The sequence below is a fragment of the Pelophylax lessonae genome (genome assembly GCF_965119305.1).
Source record: "Pelophylax lessonae genome assembly, chromosome: 4".
Lineage (NCBI taxonomy): Eukaryota > Metazoa > Chordata > Amphibia > Anura > Ranidae > Pelophylax > Pelophylax lessonae.
Genome location: NC_138771.1, coordinates 138,319,527 through 138,342,922, shown reverse-complemented (window position 1 = coordinate 138,342,922; position 23,396 = coordinate 138,319,527). Strand labels below are relative to the sequence as shown.

The following is a 23,396-nucleotide window of genomic DNA, read 5'->3' as shown; positions in this document are numbered from 1 at the left end:
TGACACTTCAACTCAACTCAAAACACCAAACCTTCGAGCCCTCCAATCTCTCCTTAACCCCCCCCCCCCCCACTGCCACCATTACACTTTCCCCTTCTTTGCTTTATGCTTCACCCTTTACAACTGCTCAACATCCTGCCTCTAGCTTTAAACATCCCTTTAACCCAGAGTCCCTTCCCCTGTTTCACACCTTTGAAAAAGAAGAGGTTCGGCAGTAAAAGGGCCCCCCCTGGTTCGGCCCCGAAATCAGAGAAAGAAAGAAAAAAAAGGGTCCCTCTGTCCCATTTCACATCCTACTCCCTATTCCTTGCTTCCCTTCTACCCTAATCTGAGTCCACCGCTTGTTCTGTAAGTGTGTAGATGTTTCTATATTCTCTTGGGGGGTGATAGAGTAAGCTTGCTACAAAAATCCCTTAAGTTTTCTGAGAATCTCAGCACTGCAGTACAACCATCCCTTCTTCCCTTAAAGCAAGCTGGTAAACCCCACTGATATGAGATGTTAGATGTCCGCATTTGCTCTGTCAGGGGTTTCAAGAGTCTGTCTTGTCAGGGTTTCTAATGACAAATCAGCATATATCTGTAGATTTACTCCATCAAGGAAAATCCCTCCAGAGTGCCGTGCTTTTTCCATTACTATCGATTTCTTTCCTATGAGTAGTAGAACCTCACTATCACATCTCTTGGCATTTCAATGGCTTGGCTTCGATATCTTGTCACCCTATTTACTCTGTCAATTTTCAGTATTTCTGAGGCTTCCTTTCCTTATAACGGCGATACAGTGGAGAGTGGTTAGAGCCTAGGTCCAGCGTTTACTGCTTTCTGGGTCCCCGATGGGAAGATTTTCTTTCTCTTCCACTGTGGTCAACAAGGCAGGAAGAGAGAGGAAATCTTGTCAGAGGGTACACAGGCAGGAATAACTATCTGACAAAGGTTCTGTTCTAACACTTCCTCACAAAAAAAAAGTCTGGTTCCATTTAGGTCTTCCTAAATCCTCATAGTGTATATTACTGACCCGGAGAAGATTGTTCTTTTTTGAAAAACCCAAAATTGATCATTTGTTTTTTTTGGTAGATGCTCATGAGTTAAATGATTCCATGGGTTTCCATATCTCTCAGGAAATCTGGTGGAAAGTCCTCTCTGCTTGAATTCCTAGGCACGTATATCTGCTTTGACAGGGACAAAAGAGTCCTATTGTCCCCTCCAGATTTAAAATGTATTTTATATTGTGGATTTTAAAATAGAAGGGTTTGGAAAGCACCAAGGTGTACTGGAAATGTTCAGTAAGGTCTATTTACTGCTGGGTGTGTACTAGATATAAGAAGGCAATGGATGTACCATGTTCTGTCATCCAATGAACCAAGGACATTTTTTTCGATTTATGAAGAAATTAAGCTGATGGTACAAAATGCAATGCATAGAATTGGCAGTCCAAGGGACAGTATAAAGGAGGACACCTCATATGTCAGTGTGTGCCAAAGGCTACCTGTACACCACGTCTGCATATGTTTTCCCTGTGGTCGCTGTGATGCTTTTACATACCTCCCAACTTTTTGAGATTTGTAGGCATAGGACACACAAAAAATTGTTTGGTTAAACCCGCAAGTGCTTTTTCCCCCCACTATTATTCCTTTATACTGGTCTTTGAATTTTACAAATGCACCAATTTAGAAACTGAATACAAGGTTTAGCACTGGGAAACACTGTTTGAAAGATAAAAGTGTATTTTATTTACAGCTATATAGATTAGACCAAAATGAGGGACAACTGAGGAGGAAAGAGGGACAGAGGGACTTTGTTCCAAATCAGGGACAGTTCCTCGAAATCAGAGACAGTTGGGAGCTATGCTTTTATTTGGTACTGTTTTATTCTGCTGGAGCCATGGGACAATGCTATTTGGCAAAACCAGCAGCATCACACAATTATCTTTCCATCTGTCTGCAAGGGTGCCATTCTGACCATCGGGGCAAGGGTTTAATTCTTCCTACTGACCACCATAGTAAGAGGCATTTTTCCCCATTACCTATGAAAAATTGGTTTTAGTGGGGTTCCCTACCTGAAAATGTTTTTAGGGACTCTTCTGGGGGAAAAAAAAATGAAGGGTTGATGTATACAATTTTATACAATGGTCTCTTTTTTAGCTGGTCTAGTTTATATCCATTAGGTATTTTTCTAATTCACAAACATTTGTACAGAATACTATTGCATTTTTACAACATCTGTCACAAATAGAAAGGTCACATTTTCAGTTCTTGGGTGTAAACTAATAAGAACATTGCTAGGGAAAGTACAGCAAATTTCCAGTCATGGCCTTTATATGTTATCAAGAAAACAAGAAAAGTATGCCACTATCTATTTACAGTACACTGAAGAGGAGACATTTAAAGCAGAACTCTAGCCTATATTTTTTAGCTTTAGATATCAGAGATAAGGGTTACAACCTGTGCCAGGTTTTTAATTTAGTGCCTCCACTGGGAAGATTCACCTGATTTCTTGTCCTGATGTCACCTGTCAAGCTGTCATGATTTGCACGCGTACGCCACACTGTATAGCCAGGCAGATGCCACACCATGTTCTGTCATTCAGTAATGCAGCTTCCTATGTCCACTCTCTGCCTCCAGCTTGCTCACCTCTGTCCACCTAGAGGAAAGGGTCCCAGGCAGCAATAAAGCTGCAGCACTGTGATCTTCCTAACTGGGCAGATTGGCTAGAGGTGGGTAAACCACAAGTGTGCCTGAACAAATTTATAATCCCTTTGGTGGAACAAACAGCAAACATTTGTGTATTTTAACTGTTCAGGGCCAGTGCTACCACTAGGCAAACTAGCCACGGCCAGGGGGACTTTGGGGGACCCTGATGTACAAAGGGGCTATGGGGACCCTGATTTAAGCAGGATATGGGGACCTTGATGTAAGGGGGGACTTTGGGATGCGAATGTAAGGGAAGACTTTGGGGATACTAATGAAAGTGGGGTCTCTGTTGTAAGGCTGAACTCTGGGGACTCTGATGTAAGGGGGGTGAACTCTGAGGACCCTGATGTAAGGGGGGGACTTTGGGGACCCTAATAAAAGGGGTGGGGAAGCGGATCTGGACGGACGGCTGAGAGAGGAGCTCCGCTTTCCCAATAAGTAATCCACAGTAATCCGCCGTTCTATCGGCTTATTAAGGAACATCCGCACCGCCATCAGCCTTGCCGGACCCTGGGGGACCCTCCAAACCCAATATTTTGCATATCGAGCAAACGGGAGCAAAATCACACTCGAGGCCTAGCTAGGCCCTAAAGCCGCGGACTTGCCTAATAGCGGCACCCGGCCGCGATCCGGGACACGGTAAGACTGCATCCTCCTTATCTCGGCACATCCCTCACTCCACACACCATCATGGGCATGTAAATCCGTAGCCGTGCGGGACGGATGTGGCCGAGGAGAGCTCCAACATCCCCGATCACAATCCTCATCAATCCTCCTCCATCCCCGCTCTTCGGAGGAAATAAACACCTCGGGGGGACCCATCTTGACCACCAGGACTGATATTGCTAAATATTTCAGCAAAAAGATCAATTTTGGAGGATCGTTTTTTTTGCGGCCTACGTCGGCATTGAAGCCACGGCCTCGCCTAGAAGCCCTGCCTGCCGAGATCGCCAGCATCCGGACCCGGTAAGACAGAAGTCCTTAGAGGCCCTCCTTCACACTATTGGGTGCCCCTTCAGCTCTCCATCCCCTCCAGCTCCCAGCAGAAAGGCCCCATTAAATTGTGCAGCCTCCACAGCACAGCAGTCAGCCATCTTGGCTGCAGAAGGGGACAGATCCATCCAACAAACAGCACAGCTTCACCAGATCCAGTAAAAGCCCCTAAATTCATAATAATCCTACTGGCTGCTGTCTTACACACCCGATAACCCCTCTCTGACCTCACTGGCAGCTCTGCGCTAATCACGCATGGCGGGGAATATGTAAAGAAGAGGCTCCCCCACCCGTCCGCCTGATATTGCAGCATTTGAGGTAACCTTAAAGCTTCACCATGGGGTTAGGAGATAGATCTTCTTCTTCAACCCGCTCTCGCTCTCCATGGGATCATGAACAGCGTTCAGGGATCCAGGTTCCTGATATGTTTAAAAAACTAACAGGAGAAACTCCACAAGCAGCAGCACAGGCCGCACCTAACAGCATGCAGATAAAAGAGACACACACTCCACAGGCACCAAAAACCCCTTCTCCTGGTGACCTCTCACTCTGTCTACCTGTCTGTCCACCTGCTCAGATTATGCGCACTGATATGCCTGGCCATGCTTCATCCTCACACTGTGTTTCACTACAAGACCTTAAAGCTATAGCAGACGACATTAAATCTACCCTTTCAGCTACCTTTTCAGCCGCCATTGCTGACCTTAAAAAAGAGATGCATAACATTACTGATAGACTGGAAGAGGTGGAAGAAATTACTGACAGGCAAGATGCAGATATACTGAGTGCACAGAGAGAGATATCTGATCACTCCTCCCAGATCAGAGACCTCCATAGACATCTGGAGGATCTTGAGAACAGAGGTCGTCGAAACAACATTCGCATTCGTGGACTCCCCGAAAAAATAGAACCCGCCCAACTGACTCAAACTGCCCTCACAATCTTTAATGACCTGTTGGGGAGACCACCCGATACCCCAATAGAAATAGAGCGGCTCCACAGGGCCCTGAGACCTAAAGGTAGGGACTCGGATCCTCCAAGGGACATTATTGGCTGTCTTGCGCAATTTAAATTAAAAGAGGAGATCCTCCATAACGCTAGGATAAGAGGTCGCATACTTTATCAGGGCACTGAGGTAAAACTATTCCAAGACCTCTCCCCAATCACCTTGCAAAAGCGCAAGGATTTACGTCCATTATTGAACATCTTGAGAGAAAGGGAAATTCCCTATAAATGGAAATTTCCATTCTGTCTGTTTGCCGGCTCCAGGGGTCGCTTTGCCTCACTCAGACATCCTGAAGATACTGCGACCTTTTGCAATTCTCTGGGCATACCTTTAATAGAGATTCCTGGTTGGTCACATGTGAGCAGACAACCTCCTAATATGCAAATAGAGGACATGGATGTTCATCATCAAGAGGACCCTGAGCACTTCAGAAGACGTCGACCTTCACCGAATCGCTCTGCCTCACCAAGACACAGGCAAGGCCGTAACCAGGGCAGCGCCCCTTCATCTCCTGCCCATAGGAGACCTCGCTTACACTGAATACACCCTCCTCTAGCTTCACCTCCTCGCATTCCACCACGATATATGACATCCACACTGTTTTCTTCATCAACCGCCAGAGAAGATGTATACTAAAGGAACGCTCCGCTGCTTCAGGAACACTCTGTATCGGTATCCAAGAATACAAATGTGATGTCAGATTATCATCACTTTAAACCACGACTCTAATTCACATTGGACACCTGAAGAGAACCCGTTTTTGCGAGCCTTTTTCCTTTTTTTTTTTTTTTTTTTTTAATGACCAATTCGCAGCGGCTCACAAGGACCTGAGAGTGGCTACTCCCGGACTCTCTAGGGACCCAGGGAGATGGGCCTACTCTCTTTTCTGCTTATGCTTATTGTTTTTCAAGAACTAAGGTGCTGATTTATACTTCTTATTGTTTTGCAACGGTTTCACACGGGTCTGTAAGTGCCTGGTTGAAGGGCGAGTCAGGTTTATGGTTCTACTCAGTTCATTACCCAGAATCATATACTCTTGTTTATTAGTCTAAATTTAATATTGGTTTGGGTGAGGAGCACTGGAGCATTTATTTGGGATCCATTACCATGGATATCTTTAAGATCCCCATCGTGGTTTAGTTCCGATTGATGTCACTAGATGGCGATATTTCACAACTTGTTTTGGTTATATGTTAATATGGTATCAAAGTTTTAACTTTTTGCCCTTTCATTCCCTATTTCTTATCTTTTGATCATACGCAACAGAAACTTTTGCTCTTGCGTGATATGTTCCAGTGCTCCTCCCGGGACACAGGTATGTGCACACAGTTCCTCCCTCAACCTATTCCACAATGCTGGTGCTGTCTACACTTGCCAAAGGTATTTATCCTTACAGTTATAGTGTTGTTTCTACTCCCTTATTGCTTTTATCCCAGGTTCAATGTTACCTCATAGAAATGAACACCTAATAAGTTTTTGTTCAGGTGGTCGGGTGGGGGTACCATGGGTTTTCCCCACGTTTTGGTCGATCTTTGGTACCCTCCAGATACCGCACGCTTTCTACCACCTCCCCACACAGCTCAGACTTGAGCTGACTAAATCCAACACTTTCTATCCTTATAGCAGTTAAAGCAGGTCTTTATCTGCTGTTGGTCCGTGATCCCCCTCCTACTTCAAGGGGGAATTGCTCTCTTTTTTCTCTCTTCTCTTGTTTCCTAATACCCGCTTCCCTTCCCCTTTTTTCCTTTGTTTTTTCCACCCCCTTCCCTTGTCCTCTGCGACGCTCACCATGATGGATACTCCATCACACACACCTGCATTCAAACATCTTAAAATTATCTCACTTAACACTAAAGGGCTAAATGTTCCCGAAAAAAGGTCCAAACTAATCCTCTACCTCCACTCTCTTAAAGCAGACATAGTATTTTTGCAGGAGACACATTTCAAGACTGACCGTGTTCCGAAGTGGCACGTCAGAGAGTTTCCGTCGATGTTCCACGCGACTAACAGCCTTGCCAAAACCAAGGGGGCTTCTATTCTGATAGCGAAACACATCCCTTTGGAAATCACGGACACCCTGACTGACAAAGACGGCAGGTACGTGTTCGTGAAGGGTTCCTTATGGAACACTCCACTGACTTTGGCTAATATCTACGCACCCAACACAGCACAAGTTAGTTTTTTTAGAGAGATGTCCACAATCCTCACTTCTTTCCAAGAGGGATGTCTCCTCCTCGGAGGAGACTTCAATCTTGCAATTAATCCCATAGAGGACACCTCCACTGGGACCTCATCCATGCCGTATAAGGCACTTAAACAGATCAAGAAACAACTACAAGATCTGTCCTTGCACGACACTTGGCGCCTTTTAAACCCATCCGGCAGGGACTATTCATTCTTCTCCACTCCACATAACAGATATTCGAGGTTGGACTACCTCTTTATCACGCAAAAAGACATCCATCTACTCAAAAAAGCGACTATCGAACCGATGTGTATCTCAGATCATTGTGCTATCTCTGCCACACTTGCGATCCCTCAAATTAATAGACATGAAAAAATCTGGCGACTAGACCAGTCTATTATTATGCACCCCAAAAACGCGGAAATAATTAGAACTCAACTATCTGAATATTTCCTAACAAACGATACATGTGACATGGTTCCGTCCACTATATGGGAGGCCCACAAGTGCGTTATCAGGGGTACGCTACTCAAAATGGGGGCACATAGGAAAAAAGCAGCACAAAAAAGCATTTCTGAGCTCTTCTCGCAAGCTAAGAAACTGGAACTCACACATAAACGATCGCATGCTGTTCAACATTTAGAGGAGTTAGATCAGGTCAGGAATAAGATCAGAGAGTTTTTTAACATCAAAGTCAGGAAGCGCTTCATACTATCACAAAAGCTATTCTACGAATTTAGCAATAAAAGCAGCAAATACTTGGCCAGGGCCTTGGCGGCAAAAAGAGCTCAGAACACCATCCACTGCATAACAGACTCCACAGGCAAAAAGAGTCACTCTAACTCTGAAATTGCACAAGCATTCACTCAATACTACACCTCTCTCTATAACCTACCACCTGAACACAAACCTCAAGCGACTGATAGTTCTAGAGCTGAAATTATCAGGGAATACCTACTTCAAAACGGCTTCAAACCACTTACCAATCAACAATCCTCCAATATTGATGGACCACTTACAAGTGAAGAATTTAATCTGGTTCTGAAGCAAATGAAACCAGGGAAAAGCCCTGGCCCTGACGGTTTCTCTCTAGCCTATTATAGATCCTTTGCAGATATCTTGGCCGTACCCTTTCTGAAAACATTCAACAGTCTTTCCAATTCGAATTCCAGCCACTCCAGACTCCTGGAAGCACATATTTCTGTTATACCAAAAGCAGGGAAGGATCCCACACGAGTTCAAAACTACCGTCCAATATCACTGCTCAACGTAGATCTGAAAATATTTGCCAAAATACTAGCTAACCGCCTCCTTTCTTTCATTCCATCCCTGATTGACTCTGACCAAGTTGGCTTTGTGCCTGGCAGGGAAGCTAGGGATAACACACTTAAAGCCCTTAATATACACCACATTCTTTCTTCTTCCTCACAGACCGGCTTCCTGCTATCTCTTGATGCGGAGAAGGCATTCGATAGACTTGCCTGGGACTACTTGGAAGCGATCCTTCAGTCAGTCGGTCTGGGACCCAGGTTGATGTCCCTCATACTTGCACTTTACCACAGCCCATCAGCAAGGGTACGTGTGAACGGCTCGCTATCGAATGCCTTCTCCATCAGCAACGGAACCCGTCAGGGCTGCCCCCTGTCTCCTCTTCTATTCATACTCACACTTGAGCCCCTTCTCAATAGTATTAGAACAAATCCTAACATTTCAGGCGTACACTCCAACTCTAACCAATATAAGATTGCTGCCTATGCAGACGATGTTCTGCTATTCCTCTCCAATCCCCTTATCTCAATCCCCAATTTACAAAAAGAGTTGAAATTATTTCAATACATTTCTAACTTCAAAATAAATAGATCCAAATCGGAAGCACTTAACATATCCCTCCCTGACCCAATAGTTGAGCAGTGTAAACTATCCTTCCCCTACGAATGGAAAACGGATACCATCACATACTTGGGTATCGAAATCCCCACGGATCTAAATAACCTATTCAAAAAGAATTATCTTCCTATTTCACAAGATATTTTCCAAGACCTTAAAAAGTGGAATAAGGTACACTTTTCATGGTTCGGTCGTGCTGCAATTGTCAAAATGAATGTGCTCCCGCGTATCCTCTACCTACTACAAACGGTTCCCATTCAAATACCCTTACACTTCTTCTCCACTTTAAAAAAGGCCATCAGATCCTTTATCTGGCATCACAAAGCCCCTCGCATTAAATTTGAGACACTCTCAAGACCCAAATCCAAAGGTGGAATGGGAATCCCAGACATCTACTTGTACTACCAGGCATCCCACCTCTTACGCATAGCAGATTGGCACGCACAGAAGCACAAAAAGGATTGGGTTGAATTGGAAGACTCTCTCTCCCAGATTCCCATTCAAAGTACCCCTTGGCTAATTTATTCCTCCTTACAGGACTCCCTAAAAAAACACCCGTTAATAGGTCCCACCATTCGTTGTTTTCATACAGCTAACGCCAAACACCAACTAATCCGGAAACATAGCCTCCTTACTCCTTTACTAGACAACTCGCAATTCCCTCCGGGCCAATCCTCACACACCCTGCGCTCGGTTCCCAATGATATAGGAATTCGCATTTTCCACCTCCTACAAAATGGGAAATTTCCTAACTTTCAGGATCTCAAAAATGCTATACTTAGTCCCGCATTGACCTGGTGGGAATACACACAACTCCATTACTTTGTCTCCACACACTTGAAAAAAAATCCTAAAGCGGCACCTTTTTCCAAATTTGAACAAATTTGTGCACTTCAACAACCTCAGCGACACCTGCTATCAGCTATACACTCTCTTCTATGGGATTCTTGCCCTATACAACTTGGCAAACTGTGTGATGATTGGGGCACTGATTTGGACTTATCTCTGACAGATCCCCAATGGGAAAAAATATATCGTAACATCTTAAAAGGATCAATAAATGTATCCATTCAAGAAAATAATTATAAGATACTTACCAAATGGTACCGCACCCCATTCCTGCTCAACAAATATAACAAAGATATCCCAAATGAATGTTGGAGGTGCAAACAATCTCATGCAGATTTACTACATATTTGGTGGTCCTGTCACCTGATACAGCCATTTTGGAACACGGTCAAATCCTACATACTCAAAATATCCACCCAAGACTTACAATTACATCCAGCTCAGTTTCTACTGCACTTTCACCCCAACTCTCCACCTAAGTACTTCAAATCCCTTCCTATGATCATGATAAATGCTGCTAAGCTTTGCATCCCCAGACTTTGGGGTACCACAAAAGTCCCATCCCTTCATACTTGGCTCACCCAGATCAACAAAATCTCCGAAATGGAGGAGCTCATATCTACAGTTCATGACTCTCCAAACAAATATCTTAAAATCTGGAAAGATTGGATCATTTTCCGATACTCCGCCGAATATGAACAGCTTACTAACTCTTCTACTATTTAATTATTCCACCTCCTCCGTATTATCACTTATTATCTCCATGATCCCTAAAGTGGCTTAGACACATGTTTATTTGATCCCTACCCGCCTCCCCTCTGCCCACTCTCCTTGCCTTCCCTCTCCCTCTTCCCCATCTTACTTCTCTAGCTTACTCCTTCCCCATCCCAGCGGACCCAATGCTGGTCAGAGGGTCCGCTCCCCCACTTCCTCTGTTATTCTACCTCTTACTCTCTTATTTTAGCCTTATTAAGCGGAAATAGATGTTAGCCCTTAACAGCCATATTTCATGGGTTATGTTGTTTCAACATAAAACTTCTCACTCTAAAGGGCGAATCACCTCAGTTTTATCATTCCTGTATTAACACGTGTTACAACATACGTTTTCCTTGACATCTGATTATGTCTTTTGCCTAATGTAAACTGATACCTATTCGTTTATAATGTTATTGGATCAGATTTGATTGTTTTTTTCTTCATACAATGTGAAAAGTATAATTACATGTTGTTAACCTCATTACTCTTCAATAAACTTGTTGGAAAAAAAAAAAAAAAAAAAAAAAAAGGGGTGAAAGGGAGTCAGCCCCCCCCCCCCCCAGGGCTCAGGCCTAAAGCTGTGTAAATTTCAGATGGCTGCTCTGTTCCCCACACACTGCGCCTACTGTTGTTCTGCATACCGCTGCACGGTTGGATGATGTTGGCTGGAGACTAAGCCATCTCCTGCAAACTTCAGCCAATCCATGAAGAAGAGGTATCCATTCAATGAGGTGCCAGGCAAGTCATGCCGCGCGCAACATCACTTCCTCCTAGCTCCCCAGTCAGTCTGCAAACAAAGCTAATGTTGACAAGGAGGGAAGAAAGTATTTTTGTACAGGTGCATTTGGAGCCTTTTTTTTTTGGCGGGGGGAGAGGGTGCAAGTAGCTGGTCTTGCCTAGGTCACAAAATAGTCTAGCAACGGCCCTGTAACTGTGTATGTGGATGTTTGCCCAGAGTTCCACCTCAGAGCTACTGTGTCTGCTGCAACCTTCCTCCTGCTGGGCCAAGAGCTTGACTGTATATTTTTATTGTGTGCCGACACTGACTGCTCTCCCCAGCTTCCCCCCAACACTGTCTCTGCAGCACCCAGCTTTGTGATTACAAACTCTGGGGTTTATTTACTAAAGCTAGAGAGTGCAAAATAAATCACATTTCTGCATAGAAACCGATCAGTTTCCAGGTTTTATTGCCAAAGCTTCACCGAACAAGCTAAAGTTAGAAGCTGATTGGTTTCTCTGCAAAAGTGTAACTCATTTTACACTCTCCAGCTTTAGTAAATAAACCCCTACATGTCCACCTTGTAAGTAGCGCCTGATTTACAGGCTGCAACACTGTAAATTACTAGGCAAGAGTTTGTATACAGACAGTGGGGCACTGCAGAGACAGAGACAACTGTAATCATCTTTGTGTTAAATACAATCAGCGTTGCTTTCACTCCTATTAATGTGGAAAATGATATAAAACGTGATCGAAAATATATACGTTAGTGCATAATTAATCAGTTGCAGCTGTATATAATGATTACACCACACTTAAATATAACATAAAATAAACCAATATAGTGCAGCGCTACTGAACAATATTAATTCTTTATGTTCCTTAGTAGCATAAGAATGATAAAGTCCTTTAAATCCAAAACTCAAAGAATACAATAATAAAGTAAGTCCATATGTATAAGTGTTAATCCACCACTGTCCTCTTCAATCAATAGTCCTCTTGTTAAGTTAGAGTGCCCGCCAACACCAGGTGAAAACCTGCTCACCTCACAGACGAATATTAGAGGCTTCTCCTGCGATTTATTGTATTCTTTGAATTTTGATTTATAGGACTTTATCACTATTACACTATTAAGGAATATAAAGAAGTTAATACTGTTCAGTAGCGCTGCACTATATTGGTTATTTTTTAAGCTGTAATCATCTAGCTGCGTCTCGGGGAGGGAAAAGTAGTCAGAGCTGAAGGGTGGGGCAAAGAAGACAAGCTGCACCCTCCATGCCCTGCATCTATTGCATGGTGGTGCCCTGGGCCCACCAATGTAAGAGAACACACAGACTACCATGTTAGTGGGTACACTGATCACCATGTAGAGGGACACACTTGTAGGCAGGCCTCAAACCAAAGGTACCCAGTTAGGGACAAACCACACACATAGTTTTTGATTGTTGTAATTTTTCGATATATTACATGTATAGGTTAGCAGTAATGAATGATGACAGTTTTTGTACGCACAAATATATGGCAATGCAGCAATCGTAATTTCATACTATTACCAGGCTTGGAGCCTATAGTAGTGAAGGACAGATTCTGCTTGAGGGGTGGCAGTCTGCAGTGTACTGGAGGGCACTGTATGGCTGTTAGGGGAGAGCCCCATGTCCCTATTCCGAATACCGGGAGGTTTCATTTCTACAGGCATAGTCCAGTGGCGGCTGGTGCTCAAAATTTTTTTTTGGGGGGGGACGGAGCGCAAACAGAAAAAATCTAATAGGCATTGCTTTGCGGCAAAAAACGCGGCAAAAAATTGCATCACTTTGAGGTCACAAAAGTGTGAAAGGGGCCTTCAGTAATCAAAGTATAGTGTGCCCCCATCAATGCAGAGTTACTACAGCGTGCCCCCATTCAATGCAGAGTTAGCACAGCGTGCCCCCATTCAATGCAGAGTTAGCACAGCATGCCCACATTCAATGCAGAGTTACTACAGTGTGCCCCCATTCAATGCAGAGTTACCACAGCGTGCCCCCATTCAATGCAGAGTTACCACAGCATGCCCCCATTCAATGCAGAGTTACCACAGCATGCCCCCATTCAATGCAGTGACCAGCATGCCCCCCATCAATGCAGTGACCAGCGTGCCACGCCCCCATCAATGCAGTGACCAGCGTGCCACGCCCCCATCAATGCAGTGACCAGCGTGCCACGCCCCCATCAATGCAGTGACCAGCGTGCCGTGCCCTCATCAATGCAGTGACCAGCTTGCCGTGCCCCCTTCAATGCAGTGACCAGCTTGCCTTGCCCCCTTCAATGCAGTGACCAGCTTGCCGTGCCCCCATCAATGCAGTGACCAGCTTGCCGTGCCCCCTTCAATGCAGTGACCCGCTTGCCGTGCCCCCTTCAATGCAGTGACCAGCTTGCCGTGCCCCCATCAATGCAGTGACCAGCTTGCCGTGCCCCCTTCAATGCAGTGACCAGCTTGCCGTGCCCCCTTCAATGCAGTGACCAGCTTGCCGTGCCCCCATCAATGCAGTGACCAGCGTGCTGTGCCCCCATCAATGCAGAGACCAGCGTGCGTGCGTGCCCCCTTCAATGCAGTGTGGGCCCCCCCCGAGACCAGTGCACTTACCTGGAGCCCTGGAGCAGTCGCCGCGGCGGCTTTTCTTCAGTCCCGGCGGCGGCTTCTCTTCAGTCCCAGCGGAGGCTTCTCTTCACTGTGTCCCCCGGCAGCGCGTCTCCTCCAGTCCTCCCGCTCCCGCCTCCTCCTCGGCCAATGGCATGGGGTTTGCCTTGCAGCCAATCAGGAAGCGCGTATCGGACGCACTTCCTGATTGGCCAGGAGGAGGATCGGTGTGACAATAGCGAATTTTCATTCGCTATTGTCACACAATGGGTGGGCTCGGGGCGCACTGCTCTGCGCCCCATCTCCACCCTTTGCATTACCCTATTAGAGCCTCTGGCTCTAATCAGGTGATTACAAAAAAAAACATTAAGCTCCATGTGTCCGGCGCCCTGCATGCAGATTAGGGGGCCGGACGCTTGGATGGGGGGCGGCGCCCCTGCGCCCTCAATACACCGGCCGCCACTGGCATAGTCCCTGTTCACCAGGAACCTCTCCCTGTGCAAATGACTTTGCCTAGGCAGGGAGTCTCTATCCCTAGGCAGGGGGTCTCTATCCCTGACCACTCATGACAGGAACTCCCGAATGATACACAAGGAACAATTACCCTGACAGACTCCTATCCATCTGTAAAAATAGCACAGTGCAACCTACAGGACGGAGGGGAAAATCGCACCTGCCTACACACTTACCACCAATGTAAGGGTGCTCACTGAAGACCATGTAAGGGGGCTGTGACAAGAGTCACTTTGGGCAGGGGGCTTGTGGAACCCAGATCACCTTAGAGAGGTCAGGAAACTCTTTGTCCAGCTTCCCTGGCCCCTCTTATGTGTAAGTCACCCTGTATTTATTATGGGCACAGGGTGACCAGGAACCCCAGTTGGGTCTGCACTAATCAGACACGCTGTACAACCACACCAGACTCAGTGTTTTGTTTAACCCCAGGTATCCTGGGTTCTATATGTGTGGATTGTGTTGAAAGAATGAAGGGGCTCTTTCACTTGGAACAATAATATTTCTGAACAATATCGCTCAAGAAATATATGAAGATAAACAATTTCACTTTTCAGATTGCTAGATAGTTTGAGGTGGGGTGGGGTGGGGTTTGTTATTGCTTGTTATTGCTGTAAGTGCCTGTATCCCATTGTTCTATTGTTTCTGTCTGCCTTGGGAGTAACCTATTATGGGATGTATATCAGTATGTGGATTAGCTGCTAAAGGGGAGGGGGAATTGTCCCAGAGTGTATATCTCTTTGTGCCTGTGTTTGAATAAACAGTCTTATGCTTCTTACCACCCTACACTGATGTCTCGACAAGTGACTGGGTGGGCTAAGAGAACTTGGATTGTGCTGGTATTAGGCAAGGGAAGCTTATACGGCGGACATACTCTTCTTGAGTAAGGGGGTCCGTCACAGGAGCACACTGACCAAAAATGTAAGGCAGTACACTGAACACTAGCTTTAAGGGGCACACTAGCCCTCAACATAAAAAGGCACACTGACCACAAATGTAAGGGCAAACACTGACTACCAGCTTAAGGGAGCATGCTGACCACCATCGTAAGGGGACATGTTGACCACCAATATAGGTGGATGCACTGAGAACTAATGCACGATAACACACTGAGCACTGACAGCCAATATAAGGGGAGTCACTGAGCACCTATGTGAGGGAACACACTGAGCACTGACCACCAATATAAAGAGGCATGCTGAGAATTACCCATAAATTTAATGGGTCACATTACCATTACCATTAACCATCAATTAAAGGGACTGAATGTCCACTGCCAGAGGGAAAGGGGTGTGCTGACCACCAATTGAAGGCCCAGTGCAATGCAATGAAAAATGCAAAGATAAAGCTATTATGTTCACATGCATGTGGTTTTTTTGTGCACTGCACATTTTTCCATGTTTGTTTAAAATGTTTTATGAAAGGAACATTTTAATGAGCTGCATTCTCATGCATTGCATGTACACGCGTGTGTGTGTGTGTGTGTGTGTGTGTGTGTGTGTGTGTGTATGTGTGTGTCTGTGTGTTGCATTGCAATAAAAATGCTGCCTTTTTTTCAAATGAATGTAAATGCAGTGCAATGGTGTGAACTATACTCACTGAGAAACATTCTTTTTTACTTAATTTGAAATGCCTTTTTAAACACATCCCAACACATGTGGTGTGAACGGACCCCTAGAGGGCATGCTGACAACCAGTGTAAAGGGGGCATGCTAAATGAGAAAAGGTAACACACTGACCGCTAACATAAGGGGACACAAACTCTGGATCACTGCATTCTACAACCTGTGCTGTGCAATTTCATAGTTCTGACCCCCTAGCACAGTATGCAGTATGTTGTACATGATGTACTCCTGACTTCTGGACTGTATACTTTATATATTCCTATCTATCATAGAATAAATAAGCAGCATTAGAAGCTTATGAATGAATTTACTTGGCCCTGGTCTCACAAATGTTGAAAATGACTGTGTTAGAGGAACATGCTTTTAGAGAAAGTAGAAAAGACACGTATTGTATACGTGATGTCCTTACCGTGCTGGAACTGATACTGTCTAACTCTTGCTTCCCCAGGAATCCCTCTGTGATTTTGATAATATTGGGAAAGGAGCTTTGAAAGTCGGTAACATATCCTTGAAGTGTGTACTCATATGCTGACCACTTCACTTCTCTCAGGTCCATTTTTCAGAACTTCCTCCTATGCAATGCCTCCTCATACACTAGCAGGTCAAACTTCAGAAGAAGAGGGACCAGGAAGTGTTTAAAAGAAATATGTAACCAAAGCAGCTAGACCAAGCAATCCTGATTGGCAGGGCCCTAGGTAAACTTACACAATTACAAGGAAGTAATCTGGTTTCTCATCCATTTTAAAGTATACATAAACACTTACCTTGCGAAACAACCCATTCAATTTAAAAGGCATGAAAGGCAAACATTTGTGTATATACGAGGGCTCTTCAAAAAATTTCAGCACTTTTTAGCTCTTTCTCACAATCTCACAAAAGTAAGTACACCCCTCACATTTTTGTAAATATTTTATTATATCTTTTCATGTGACAACACTGACGAAATTACACTTTGCTACAATGTAAAGTAGTGAGTGTACAGCTTGTATAACAGTGTGAATTTACTGTCCCTTTAAAATAACTCAACACACAGCCATTAATGTCTAAACCGCTGGCAACAAAAGTGAGTATACCCCTAAGTGAAAATGTCCAAATTGGGCCCAATTAGCCATTTTCCCTCCCCGGTGTCATGTTACTTGTTAGTGTTACAAGGTCTCAGTTGTGACTGGGGAGCAGGTGTGTTAAATTTGGTGTTATCGCTCTCACTATCTCATACTGGTCACTGGAAGTTCAACATGGCACCTCATGGCAAAGAACTCTCTGGGGATCTGAAAATAAGAATTGTTGCTCTACATAAAGATGGCCTAGGCTATAGGAAGTTTGCCAAGACGCTGAAACTGAGCTGCAGCAGGGTGGCCAAGACCATACTGCGGTTTAACAGGACAGGCTCCACTCAGAACAGGCCTCGCCATCGTCGACCGAAAAAGTTGAGTGCATGTGGTCAGCCTCATATCCATAGGTTGTCTTTGGAAAATAGACCAATGAGTGCTGCCAGCATTGCTTCAGAGGTTGAAGGGGTGGGGGGTCAGCCTGTCAGTGCTCAGACTATATGCTGCACACTGCAACAAATTGGTGTGCATGGCTGTTGTCCCAGAAGGAAGCCTCTTCTAAAGATGATGTACAAGAAATCCCACAGACAGTTTGCTGAAGACAAGCAGATTAAGGACATGGATTACTGGAACCATGTCCTATGGTCTGATGAGACCAAGATAAACTTATTTGGTTGAGATGGTGTCAAGCCTGTGTGGCGACAACCAGGTGAGGAGTACAAAGACAAGTGTGTCTTGCCTACAGTCAAGCATGGTGGTGGGAGTGTCATGGGCTGGGGCTGCATGAGTGCTGTCGGCATTGGGGAGCTACAGCTTATTGAGGGAAAAATGAATGCCAACATGTACTGTGACATACTGAAGCAGAGCATGATCCCCTCCATTCGGAGACTGGGCCGCTGTGCAGTATTCCAAAATGATAAGGACCCCAAACACACCTCCAAGATGACCACTGCCTTGCTAAAGAAGTTAAGGGTAAAGGTTATGGACTGGCCAAGCATGTCTCCAGACCTAAACCCTATTGAGTATCTGTGAGGCATCATCAAATGTAAGGTGGAGGAGCACAAGGTCTCTAACATCCACCAGCTTCGTGATGTCATCATGGAGGAGTGGAAGAGGACTCCAGTGGCAACCTGTGCAGCTCTGGTGAACTCCATGCCCAAGAGGGTTAAGGCAGTGCTGGAAAATAATGGTGGCCACACAAGATATTGACACTTTGGGCCTAATTTAGACATTTTCACTTAGGGGTGTACTCACTTTTGTTGCCAGAGATTTAAGACATTAATGGCTGCTTGTTGAGTTATTTTGAGGGGGTTGCAAATTTACACTGTTATACAACCTGTATACTAACTACTTTACATTGTAGTAATGTGTCATTTCTTCAGTGTTGTCAGATAAAAAGATATAATAAAATATTTACAAAAATGTGAGGGGTGTACTCACTTATGTGAGATACTGTATATATATATATATATATATATATATATATATATATATATATATATATATATCACATAAACTCTGCTCTCAGCTGCATAAGGGGTTTAGAGAGCTGGGAGCGGAGACTGCAGGGGGAGTGTGCTAGCAGGAGGCAGGGAAACAGCAGTGCACTGATCTTCCCAGTGATTCACTCAGTTGGAGCAAGTATGCAACCAGCGAAGCTAGTACTCCTCATTGGTAAAGTTGCTCATAGACAGTGACCATTGAACCCAGAGGATCATAACAGCTATGTAACTATCACTGTCAGCAGGTTAATAATGCATACCTATATATTTTTTCATGACAGGTTTGATTAAAGTCACATAAGAGTTTCATGGTCATAAAAAAACATGATCATACTGTATATTGTTTAAGTTTGTACAGTTGGAACAAGTTGTACAAGTGGAACTAACCCACTGGTTCTCAAAACAGTTGCATTCAAGGTATACCTTACTGTTTGCTTATGTTAGCTCTCAGCCGCAAAGTCAAACTATCACTCAGCTGGTGTCACAGATGATCACATATGCAGCACCATGTGCAGATCAAACAGAAGCTTGGATGGCTGCTTCTTTGGCTGTAAAGGATAGCAGGGTTTAGTTCCACTTTAATGGGCATAATGTCTTCAAATATCCTCCTAATATTACAAGCAAGGGTTGCATTATTTGAAAAAAAAAGATTTCCTGTTTGAGATGATCCTCTATGGTTTCACGGTAATGACTATGTCCATTGAGCTATGCATGGAACCATGCAGGTGCATTGTAGTGAACTGCATAAAAATGCAGTACGCATGTATTTTTACACAGGGCAGTGTCGTCGCACTGCAGCACGCCGCAACATGCTGTAGTATATACATTTGAATGAAGTGCCATTTTGTGATACTTCATAAAGTTTAAAAAAAAGAAAAAAAAAAAAGTATGATAAGTAATAACGCATCGCACAGCCCCCATACAACGCACACCAGCACTCATTCATTATAGCGTGCGGGTTGCTGTGAAAAAGCTTGAACAATTACAGATCCAAACATGGACAATTTTTACTTATGATGGTTCCAAAAACATGATGATAATAACTATTGAAAAAAAAAAATTCTTTATATTGACAAAACCATGCATGCCGGTTTCCCAGCTAAGATAATAGCATATGTTATTCAGTAGTTATTTGCCTTGCAGGTTATTATGACCCTGCTTTCGTCAGTATCTGCAAACAGACAGAAAGTCAGAGCCAAAGGGTGCAGAGTAGGCAATGAACTGATAGAGAACAAACAAGTTCTACCTATTAGTCGGTGTTCTGGCCTGCTTGGTGATCCCTGATCTTATTTCTTTTCATTACAAATATGTTAGTGAGTTGTCTGTTCAGAACTATTCACTGCTGCACTATTTTATAAACCCCATAATGATAAGAAGAAGCATTTTCCACATACTGGTGGAAAAATCCAGATGCTGATTTATAAGGTATGGCTTCTACATTTTGTCTGAAGTAGAATGTTGTTTGAATGGTTCTGGCATATTTTGCAGTCCTAAAGCGAAACTCCACCTAAAAGGGGACATTCCGCTTTTAGTCCTCCTCCCCCTTCCTCTTCCATATTTGGCATGTCATTTTATGGAGGGGTTTACCTACTTTTAAGAAATACCCGCTTCCACTTCCAAATGAAAGTTCTCGTTAACCCCCCCTCCCCCCCCCCACCACTCACAAAGCGTAGCGCGGCTTGAACATGCACAGTGGGCTGCCGGGTGTGAAGTCGAAAGCTGCATAGCCAGCTACCCACAGTTTGAATGCTGCTAGTAAAGAACTAGCCTGGGTGAGGACGGTGCTGGATTCCTAGACAGGTAAGTGTCCTTAAAATAAAACTCAGCAGCTACAGACTGGACAACCGCTTTAAGCAGGGCTGGCCTATTGGGATACCAGGAAATTTCCCGGTAGGCCGGCAATTTCCCCTGCCCTGGGGCTGCGTAAAAAAAATTGCTGCGGCCAGCCTGACATGTCATCTGCGTAAGCGCCGCTCGGGAAAGTCCATACATGCTCAAGCCTTTCTCGGGCAGACTACGCATGCACAGTGACGTGATGACGTGTGGCTGCGCCTTTGTTAAATGTAAGGCACCTCACCGATCGGTAAGTAAGACCCCTCCGCATGTACCATGCCCGCAGCCTCTGCCTCTCCTGCACCATGCATGCAGCCTCTGCATCTCCTGCACCATGCATGCAGCCTCTGCATCTCCTGAACTATGCATGCAGCCTTTGCATCTCCTGCAGCATGTCCGCAGCCTCTGCTTCCCCTGTACCATGCCCGCAGCCCCTGCATGTCCTGCACCATGCCCACAGCCTCTGCCTCTCCTGCACCATGCATGCAGCCTCTGCATCTCCTGCACCATGCATGCAGCCTCTGCATCTCCTGTACCATGCCTGCAGCCCCGGCATCTCCTGTACCATGCCCGCAGCCTCTGCTTCTCCTGCACCATGCCCACAGCCTCTGCATCTTCTGCACCATGTCCACAGCCTCTGCATTTCCCGAACCATGCCTGCAGCCCCTGCATCTCCTGCACCATGCCTGCAGCCTCTGCATCTACTGCACCATGTCCGCAGCCTCTGCATCTCCTGTACCATGTCCGCAGCCTCTGCATCTCTTGCACCATGCCAGCAGCTTCTGCATCTCCTGTACCATGTCCCCACAGCCTATGACATCTCCTGTACCATGCCCACATTCTCTGCATCTCCTGTACCATGCCCGCAGCCCCTGCATCTCCTGTACCATGCCTGCAGCCTCTGCCTCTGCCTCTCCTGCACCATGCCCACAGCCTTGGCATCTTCTGCACAATGTCCGAAGCCTCTGCATCTCCTGAACCATGCTCGCAGCCCCTGCATCTCCTGCCCCATGCCCGCAGCCTCTGCATCTACTGCACCATGTCCGCAGCCTCTACATCTACTGCACCATGTCCGCAGCCTCTGCATCTCGTGTACCATGTCCGCAGCCTCTGCATCTCTTGCACCATGCCAGCAGCCTCTGCATCTCCTGTACCATGTCCACACAGCCTATGACATCTCCTGTACCATGCCCACAGCCTCTGCATCTCCTGTACCATGCCCGCATTCTCTGCACCTCCTGTACCATGGCCGCAGCCACTGAATCTTTTGTACCATGTCCCCACAGCCTCTGACATCTCTTGTACCATGTCTGCAGACCCTGCATCTCCTGTACCATGCCCCCAGCCTCTGCTGTCTCCTGTACCATGTACACAGCTTCTGCCTGTACCATACCTGCATCTCCTGTACCATGTCTGCAGCCCCTGCGACTCCTGTACCATGCCCGCAGCCTCTGACATCTCCTGTACCATGTCCGCAGCCTCTGACATGACCTCCTGTACCATGTCCACACAGCTTATGACCACCTTCTGTACCATGTTTGCACTTTTACCACTTTTAACTGGAAATTGCTCTTATACATAGAAAGCCCTATGTGCTTTCATATCTGTCTTATCTATATATAATACACTCTTCAAATGTGCTTTAAAATGCATGGTTTTCCCTTTTATGAACAAGAAAATAATGATGTTATGCTGTTAGGTTGGTATAATAATGCTATGGGGCTGGTATGAAGTTATTTCCAGGGCTGAATTTTATTCCCAGTCCGGCCCTTGACTTCAAGTAGCGCTCCACTCGTTGTACATTTTCAGCCAGAAAAAAAACACAAAGCAAGCAATACAAAGAGAACATGAAGGATACTTTCTCATACAACTACATAGTACAACAGGCCATGGTACAGCAGGTTGAACTGGGCGGACTTGTGTCTTTTTTTTCAGCCAGACTAACTATGTAACTATATCAGGATTATGAAATGTTGGGTATACAAATTGTTTAAGCAGTTACAGGATTTTTGTTTTTTTTTACCTTTTGTGGTAAAGATTTTACATAAACGAATAAGCACTGATCATTGTAAACGCCCCTGGCAGTGTCAAAAGTCTGGAGGGATTTCAAACAATTTGTGCCGCTGCTGTGAAACTGAACTTTGTGAAATAAATGATTCTCAACTGATACAATATACACCCCAGTGGTATTTAAACTAATCAGGTAGACATTTTTCCACATACCACAAAATATGACATAAATAATAAAAATATGCATAACATTCTGCCAACAATTTGTGCATCAATCAACACAAAATCATAAATATTTAATATATCTCCAAATTGAAAAAATAATCTGTGTTAAAAAAAATAAAATTATTGCAATTCATACGTACATGCTTTACAGTCCTTCCAGTATATGTAGTGTACCTCTTATCACATGGAAAAAAAGACACTATACAGTTCACAGTTCTTTCTAAAAAGTGCTAAACTAATCTAAATTTGCCTCTCTGATAACAGATCAACTTACAGCAGTTAGACTAGGGGAATGATTAGGGGTAGTTACTACAATGTTTATCTGATTGCAAATTTGTTTGTGACACTTCAATTGAGCTTTACATTTTAGGCCTGTACACAGGGGAGGACTGGGCCGGTGGGGGAAATTGCCCTCAGGGCCGTTCTGATGCCCCTTAAAAAGGCTGCACTGCTTCTGCCAGAGACATGCCTTAAATGATTCCAGAGGCCGGTTCCATGCCCCACTGGAGACTCTTCTCCCCCCACCAGCCCCAACCGAGCCATTCCAGCTTCCCCCAACCGTCCCCTGCTGGCCAGGTTGAGAACCCGGATTTAGCCAGTGACTAGAAAGTACCTGGAGCGGAGCTTTAGCCTGGAATGGGGGTCAGGAGGAGGCCGGGAAGAGGTAGAGTGGGAGGGGGGCCGAGTTTCCTGCACATGGGCCTCTGGTTTTTACTTGCCCCCTGGGCCGAAATTTGCCAGTCAGCCCCTGCCTGTACACCTGATTTTGCTTTTCAATAGTTGTACTATTGTCTCTTCTTTGTATTTTTTACAGAGAATGGGACAGGAGAAAAGGAAACACTTAAAGCTGAAAGCCCCCCCCCCCCCATCACCCTATTCCATCTATAGCTAAAATATAAGCTGTTGGCAGAATAGTCTGTAGGCAGGTGCTAATTACAGTGCTGGGC

At 45.1% G+C, this 23,396-nt stretch overlaps 1 protein-coding gene across 1 annotated transcript in view; it reads right to left on the bottom strand.

Annotated features, from left to right (window-relative positions):
* Positions 1–16,433, bottom strand: part of LOC309554869 (uncharacterized protein) — a 56,510-nt gene extending 40,077 nt beyond the window's left edge. The window contains exon 1 of the mRNA XM_082256591.1: positions 16,240–16,433. Coding sequence (XP_082112717.1) covers positions 16,240–16,386 — 147 coding nt within the window. The 5' untranslated portion in view covers positions 16,387–16,433. The remainder of the gene's footprint in view (positions 1–16,239) is intronic.
* Between the last annotated feature and the right edge of the window lie 6,963 nt (positions 16,434–23,396).